The 8,349-nt window shown below is 54.3% G+C and overlaps 1 protein-coding gene across 1 annotated transcript; it reads right to left on the bottom strand.

The window, feature by feature from the left end:
• Positions 1-3,987: 3,987 nt before the first annotated feature.
• On the bottom strand, positions 3,988-8,349 carry ELF3 (E74 like ETS transcription factor 3). The gene is made up of 9 exons (XM_026053219.1): positions 8,335-8,349; positions 7,316-7,484; positions 6,406-6,627; positions 6,054-6,140; positions 5,850-5,969; positions 5,555-5,650; positions 4,921-5,037; positions 4,557-4,752; positions 3,988-4,423 (listed from the first exon to the last, which is right to left on the bottom strand). Exons 2-9 carry the CDS (start codon positions 7,476-7,478, stop codon positions 4,303-4,305), a joined length of 1,122 nt encoding a protein of 373 aa, XP_025909004.1. The 5' UTR covers positions 7,479-7,484; positions 8,335-8,349; the 3' UTR covers positions 3,988-4,302.

Below are 8,349 nucleotides of genomic sequence, written 5' to 3' on the forward strand. Positions count from 1 at the left end.
GGGCAAAGATCTGGTTGCCCAGGGCTGGCAACCCCCATGCCCTGCGGCTTGCCGCGTGTGCGTGGCGTGGTGGCATTCTGCTGTCTCTGGTTCCAGGCAGCTGCGACGGCGCCTTCCCCGTTCCAGCAGCGTGAGCAGCTGCTCTCGTGTTTAACAAGCAAACAGCCCAGGGTTTTAACAGGTGAGTTACCAGCAGCGAGCAGCTCTCCTAGACAAGCCAGACATCCCCCGAGCAGCTACTGCTGAAAGCGACTGGAAAAGAAACTGTTGGGCTCCTGCGCAGAGGAGAGTGTTGTCTGGGATGCCAGGTAACTGCTGTTGCCCTGGGAAAGCGGGACGCAGCCCTGAGGCACGCGYCCAGCTCCAGGCATGCCAGGCCAGCCCTGGAAACCTGGCCGAGTTTGGATCCRTTGTGGCAGTGCTTCGCTAGGATCCCTGGCAACATCCCTCAGCAGTAACTGCCCTCCGTGCATGCACACCCCAGGCTACAACTCTCCCTTATGGAATTCAGCATAGTGAAGTGCAGTTATCCCACGTCATATAACTGCCCCGTTCCTCACAGCACATTCCCCAACAGCATTTTCCTTCCTCCAGCAGTGCACTCCCTAAAAGCTCCATCCATGAAGCCCTTCCCAGGGCTGCAGCGCAGCTTACAGCAGTGCAGCTTCACCCACACCCTTTCATTCCCCCATTCCTCTAGTTCCTCCATGAATGTCTAGTTCTCAACTCCCCGGCTTTTTGACCAAGAGCTCAGTCCCTCTTGTTGTGTTCCACTTTTGTGGATCTGGAGGCAGTTTCCATACTTGTGCTGCTTGGGAGCTCCTGTACATAGCAATGGGAATGCCACTGTCACTGCCACCACTCTATTCCTCCCCAYAGGGAGTTTAGCCATGTCCTCCAGGAACGCTGAGCCAGAAGGAGAGGAAGAGATRGTGAAGGCCAGCAAAGACTGTGGGGAGTTTGGAGAAAAGGTAGAATGAGCAGGAAGGAAAGCTGGGAGATCCTAGGGAGATGCTGTTACCCTCCTGAAGRCTGTCCTCACTCCGCACGGGGTTCTTGTCAACCTTGCCATTACAGCCTGGACAGACAAGAGTCCTGCTGTGCTCAGCTATGCTGGAAAAGTGGTTCACATCATTGTGCTCATCATTGTGAGCATCATTGTGTGTTTGTGGTCTCGTGAGCTGCATCTTGGATGCCTTCTACTGGTCCAGCCACAGGTGTTCTAGGCTTACAAGACTCATTCCTCCTGTGGACTCACGCAGACCTCATGGGAGGCTGCAGTACCAGGTCCCCCAGCCCATATCTGCTCACTTCCCACCTCTGTCCCCTCACTCCCCTCTCTGGGACAGGACAGGGGAGTGGGATGAACAGACTCTGTGCCYGAGGCCTCCAGACTGGATGCCCTTCTCTTGCAGTGTCTGTGGCAGGGCACTGTGAGTGGCGGGGCTGGTGGTGGGAACGCTGGGGACATGGTGAAGCAGGTTTGCTGCTGTTGCCAGAGCTGGTTAAACATTGTCTCAGGCCTGTTAGGTAACACAAACCGCAGCAAGAATGAAATGAAACTGCTTGAGCAAACAAGGTGTGCTTGGCAGGGCGGCCGGCTGCGTGACAAAGTGCTCTTCTCCCTCTGCCAATATGCCAGGGTTATCTATTGACTGAGAATAAACACCTCGCCCACAAAGCCAAACTCCCAGGGACAGCAGCACAGATGACACAGACGGCTTCTGGAGACCCGGCTTGGCCCTGGGCTTGCCTTGCTCCCACTGTGCCCTCCTCAGACACTTCCAAGTCCCAGCATGGCCCCTGCCTTCACAGGTAGGTGTATGGGCAGCCCAAGCATCCCAGCATGGGCCCTACTGACACTCAGTACAACTTGCTTCTAATAGGTCATGGAGGCCGGGGATGGACCTGGAGCAACATCTGTTTGCTGGAGCCAAGAGATTCCGACTGGGAAAAGCCATTCCCGGGGGAAGGTGATGCAAGTTATCTGACAAGGGGCTGGCTGCAGACCAGACCACACTCAGTCCCGGTTCAGACCAGGGACTGGGACCTCTTCTTGCACCACAAGGCAGCCTTGATGCCCTCACCTCGGCCGTGKGTGTGTGACCCATATAACTCCACCCCAGAATACTAGAATGTATTTTTTTTTCATTGATAGGGCTTTGGGTGACCACAGATCTCCTCTCCTGAACTGTCTTGCTGAATGGTTAAGGTGGATTTCTAGCATGGCAGGAGACTAGGCCRCCCAACTGAGACAGCAAGGCAGTTCCTCACGCAGATAAGAGGTGAAGCTATCGCAAAGAGGCTGGGCTGGTCCCTGGGCACCTCCTTGCAACAGCAAGTCAGCTCAGCTCTTGCCATCCTGTGTCCTGCATTTGTTGCCTTGTGGGTGCTTGAAGCCACCGCAGTTTCAGTGCCCTGATCAGAAGATCCTTCAGCTGCCACTGATGTCTTCAGCTGCCAGGTTGGCAGCTGATCCTTCAGCTTCCAACCTGCCACCAGGTTGCATTGCCTATAGGAGGATTCTTTTTCCCTTTGGATACTAGCAGTCTGATTATTATGGTGGATCCCAGACTGTGCCCTGCAAAGCTCTGATCATGGCCATCAGGAATTTGGGAGGAGAAAGGGAAATTTGGTGCAGAGTCTCAAATCCCCCCATCCATACCTTCCTACTTACACAAGTGTGAAGTGGAGGCCTGGACTTCTCCAGGCAGCACAGTGGCTCAGCCATGGGGCTCTTCTAGCCTTCCAGCAACTCCCTCAAGCTTTGTCTTGGGAAACTGGGAGCAGTGTCAGCTCCCGGAGCCAGCCAGTACAGATGGGCCACATGACACCTTGCTTTGAAGGTCTCAGCTTTCTTTTGTAAACAGTCAGCCTCTTTCAGGCACAGAATGAATCATTTTTAGCAGTGCCACATCTCCTGCAGCAAGAGGTACAATATACCCTGCGGTCAGGGTGCAATATCTGGGTGCCCCTGCCAAAAACGCACCTCTGAATCTTTGCAAAATGTTCTCCCTGCTCAGGGAAGACCACCAAGACACTCTTACCTCCTTGCTGGTGGTGTGGCTCTGTTCTGTACTCACTCCAGGCAATAACCTTGCTCAAGGATGTGTCTTTGGGTGTATCATTGCTTTTACTTGAGCATCCCAGACCCAGTTCAGCCCCAAGCACAGAGGGAGGATTCCAGGGTCTTGTTGAGGGTGAATAGGAGCTGGGCTACCTCAGCCTCTTTCCCTGCCTCCCTATGACTGCGCTCGCAGGGCAAGGCTGGTATCGGCACTGAGCAAGGACAGGCAAACAAGCAAAATGACATACAAGAAGTTACAAAATAAACAAACGAACAAGTAAGAATTTATTCCTTTATGATCCTAAATCAAAAGGAGGAAACCACATGCACCTGCTGGGTGCCTGCCTGGGCTAGCGTCCCCATCCAGTGGCTGGCACAGATCCAGTCTGTGCCCCCGTGCCATTGCTTCAGTCCAGCTGAGCATCACCACCTTCCATAAGAGACGTGTGCCCTACAACACACATGGTCACACGGGAACATCTTAATTAATGAAAAAAAATAGATATGTACATTCATTCTGTGCCTTTCTTTATCTTACATAAATTAGAAGCTACTTGTGGGAAAAAAAAAAGGGCCTGTTTCCAGATACAAGTGTCCAGGCTGGAAATTCAGACAGGCCCTGTTTGGAGTTCTCTCTCCTTCTGTGGGTTTTCCATTGGACGAGACTATGTGTTGTCTCTGTCTGCTCTTGGCTGATGCTGTGGTGAAAAACTGCTGCACAGAGGGGCATCACTCATCCCATATGGAGRAACCAGGGCAGCAAGCACCAGGTCATGAGCAGCAACGGGGGAGGACACTTCAGAAAGGCTTCACAGCTGGGATGAGTCCTGTCTGGTCACAGTGGTGCTTGTCCCTCTGCCCGGGCAGGAGGTGGGTGCCAGCAGGATACCGGCTGGATTCTCTCCTTCGTGCCATCTGTCACCCAGATTTCTTTTCCCCTTTGTCTTTATCCAGGCTTTGACACAGCCAAAGTCACAGAAACTCTAGATGGTGATATAAATCCAACGAGGGAAATAATGGTTTACAATAACCTACTRGAGCCAAAATATTAGCTTTAAATATCTCAGTGCTGGCAGTCACCAGCGTGCACATCTGTGCCCACACAAGGGGGCTGGAGTCTCACACGCTGCGTAGGGCAGCAGCTTCCAGATCCAACCGTAGGCAAAGTTTCATGGCAAGGAGCCAGGTTCAAGGCAGGTCCTGGGGGGTTTGCCAGGACCTTTCATCCAGGATCTTTACAGTTCTTTGTTCCTGTTCAATACCTCCTCCTCTTTCCAGCCACTGGAGTTCTTCCCGAATTTGTAGACCAGCCGTCGCCCATCAACTCTTTCCAAGATCTCCCGTTTGTAGTAATACCTGGAGAGGATAGAGGTGGAATCAGGGCTCTGGATGCAGCATCATGTGCTGCAGGGGACAAGGACTGAACTCTAGTGGATCTGACCCAGCCCCATGGGCAAGGTACCCCTGGGAAGTAAGGGAGGGCACTCACCGCATGGCTCGGCTCAGCTTCTCGTAGGTCATGCTGCTATTCTTCTTCTTCTGGCCCCAGAGCTGAGCCACTGCCTCTGAGCGCAGAAACTTGAAGACACCTTCCCGACGGTCCTCCCACTTCATCAGCCCTTCGTTCAGCTCAGGGTGGATCAGAATGTCCCGGATAAACTCCCACAGATGGGTACCTCTTGGGGCTGCAGGACAACAGGGTGTTTGATTAGGGGGAAGCTCTTGGTTTCCCTTTACATTGGATCCCCCCTGAGCCCCCCACCAAGGAGCATGGTCAATGGACACCATCTTTCCTCCCACCTTCCCACCCATGGAGTCAGGCACTTCCCAGCTCCTGGCTAGGGTCCACGTACAGTGCTTGCTTTTCCGGCTCTCCAGACAGTCTCTGCTTTCTTTGCTGAGTTTTCTGGGTCGTCCTCGTTTCCGCTTACCATGTTTGGTGTCTCCTTTCTTGCCACCTGCAAAGCTGTCTGAGCACACAGAGAAGAGGATGCATTATATTCAGAGCCTCCAAGATTGCAGCTCACACCTCCCTAGGCAGAGATATTCTAATCTCTTTCTTTGGGAACAAAAGCACAGGGAAGAGATAGTGGTGGAGAGGATCGGGGGGTGAACCCACTTTGCAAGCCCAGCTACCAGAAAACCAGCTTCTGGAGAGAAGGGTCCTCATTATCTCCAGCCACCATTCCCTTCCCCACCAGGGAAGATGACTCTACATCCATAGGGCAGCATGTTGTTTTCCCCTGAAGACCTTGCTGCTCCCTTGCATCCCCCCGAAAGAGGTCTAAGACACATAGAAGGCCAATCTTCTCCCCTTTCCCTGTGTGGCGATAGCTCAGAAGATGTTTTCTCTAAACCAGTGTCAGAGCAATAGTACCCTTGCACTGGCCCTCACAATTCCCACCTGGCCCTTGCAGCCAGAAAGCTGGAAACAGCCAGGAACAAGCTTTCATTTCTGAGCTCCTATGTGGGAAGMGAACAACTCACCATCAGGAAAGAGCTTTGCTTCTGCAGAGTCGAAGTCAAGGTCAAGGTCACTTCCACCGGAGTCCTGGGAATTGGGGCTGTGAGACATCATAGGCCCTGGAGGTAAAAAGACAGGGCTCAAATCACCAGCAGTTTACACTTGAAGATTCCTTCCCGTGGATTTTGCTCCTCATTTTCACATCAGGCCCCTGTAGCACAGTGTCTCTGCAAGGTCTAGACCTGTGCTGGGGCAGGATCCCATCATCCTCCCAGCTTGATGGGATTTTGCAGCCTAGACAGTAGGCTGAACACTGACCTGAGGTATCCGAGCTGTCTGGAGACATGGCACCAGGCAAGCAGGTGAAGTCTGTGGAGAGGAAAGGGCTTGGGAACTTCATGTCCTCCAGGGAGTCCTTGGCACCGGGATTTCCCAGCTCTGGAAGGGACAGAGGGGAAGGGTTAGCCCTGCCGACAACATCTGGCTCCTGAGGACGAAGCCTGGTCAAGGCACTGCTCTTACCCAGGTGGGTGGTATCCAGGAATGTCTCTTGGGAAGTCGCATCCTCTTTTTCCAGCAAGTCAATGATCCAGTTAAGCTCGTCAGAGGCTGCAGAAAGGGAGAGCTTGGGATGAGCGATGCAGAGGGCAACGGCACACGCAGGGACTTGAGCCCAGGTCAAGGATCCTGGCTAAAGGCAGTGTCCCCGTTCCCCAGTGCCATCATGTCCACCTCCCCTCCAGGTAGCCTCCCCACAGAACAGACCTCTGCACTGCCCAGGTGAGCAAGGGGATCTCGGGGCTACAAGGGAGCTCTCAGTCTCATGCTCAGAGCCCAGCAGCCCAAAGACAGAGGGAATACTGGGGCCACTCACTAATCTCATGCAGGCGGTCATAGAGTTCATCCCCCAGGGGCCCAAAGATGAGGCGCATCTGGTCCCTTGTGCAGTGGCACAGCGTGTGCCCATCCATGTTGCAGCAGGAGAAGTCGATGGAGCTCGCGTCGTACTTGTTCTTCTCCACGTGGTAGCTGATCCACTCTAGCACTTGCACCTTGGTCCAGAAGTACGGGAGCTCACTGAACCACTCCGGCTTTTCTGCAAGGGATGAAGAGTGGGATTCAGGAACAGGGAGGTGTCACCAAGGCAGGGTGCCATGGGCTGCCTGGGTGGGGACAATCCCCGTGATGATCATCTAGGGCACAGCAGACCCTATACTTAGCACTCTATGGGGCTGACACGTGCCTGACATTTCCTGCAGAATTGCCAGTCACACATACTSTGCTCCATAGATGTTCTGGGTAACAGTGATGACCTGATGTCCTCCCCACCGTCAGGTTTAGGCGTTGTTTGCCCCATCCGTGCTGGGGTCTGCCCTACTCTGCTGGCTGTGTGGCTCTTTCCAGGCTCCCCACACCTCCCCTGGAGCTATCCTGCAATGGTCCCACCTGCAGAGTGGGATTGTAAGCACCAGGACCCTCCTTCCAAACTGCTCCTAAGCTCTCATGTGACCCTCACAGTCTGCATCTTGGGGATGTGCTGGAGCGGGTGAGAGGGATAGCAATGATTCCCTCTTCTCCCATGCGGCCAGGGCACTCTGAACTTTGTGCCATCTTGGACTCCTCTGGCAAGCTTCCAGCCAACACACCCCTGGGGAAACTGAGGCATGGAACAAGTCATTGACTTGCCCCAGCAGGACCAGGATCTCTTCCAAGCCACCAGAACTGCCTGATTTCTATCCTGCGTGCTGGGTCCCCTGTAGAGCCCACCRCTGCTTGCCCCTTACCTGCGCTCTCTGCCGAAGGCTGGCTGGTGGGGACACTCAACCCCAGAGTGCTGTCATTCCCATGCTGTCCTAGCACATCCAGGCTTGGCTGCCCCTCATCTGCCTGGTACATGGCGCTGATGTAGTTGGAGAAGATGTTGCTGATCTCGCAAGATCCCGCCATCAAGCTCTGTGCTGAGAGACCACAGTGAGTCCTTGGTGCCATCCGGGCAGGGGGCCTTGGGTTCGCGGACCCCTTTCCCTGCAGCTGGCACCTCCTCCGAGGCCACCCGTGCCCAGCACCCTGCCTGTTTGAGTCACTGCCGTGCTGGGGCTCCTGGTGAGGCAGTGCCCGCTCCTCCCCAGAGCAGGGAGGCTCGCGCAGAGCCAGGGGACACAGAACCGCCTCGCAAGCATTACCGGCACACTTGCAAAAAAGTCTCCTCTCCAAAAATCTGTCCTCCCTGACCTCTCTCAAAGTCAAGGCAAGCAAATGATAAGCAAGCAATCCTGCTGCCCGTTAGTGGGGGTTTGGCCCCTCGGTGGGGCTGGACATGCAGCAGTCCAGCGCTCCCCCAGGCCCGCGGAAAATCACAGCCCGGCTCTGCGCACTGCCGACCCTGCCGGCATCGCACCCTGCTGCGGAGCCGGCATCAGATCAAGTCCCTGGGGCTCCTCGTAAAGGGGGGGGGAAAAAAAAGAAAAAAAAAGCACATCGCCATGTCTTTCTGGCCAGGAGAGCATCAAGACAGCCCTTGGCTCTCTTGGATGAGCCAGATCTAGCTGCTTGATTGAGAAAATAGGGCAGCTGGGAGGGAGCCCTCAACATCGCTGTTTCATTTACCCCCCAAAAGGGTTCAGGGCTATGGTGACAAAACAGGTGTTTAGCTATGGGGGAAAAAAAAACAATCAAAACCAACAAAACAAACAAACAAAACCAACAAAGAGCTTTGCACCCATTGGTGAGAGCAAAGATGCACGGGGAGGAAAACAAAGCAGCCACCCCGGGGAACGGGCAGCGAAGGGAAAAGCTTTGGTACCTTCAGTGGTGGCAA

Source organism: Nothoprocta perdicaria, unplaced genomic scaffold (assembly GCF_003342845.1).
Source record: "Nothoprocta perdicaria isolate Ctin4 unplaced genomic scaffold, notPer1 scaffold_97, whole genome shotgun sequence".
NCBI lineage: Eukaryota > Metazoa > Chordata > Aves > Tinamiformes > Tinamidae > Nothoprocta > Nothoprocta perdicaria.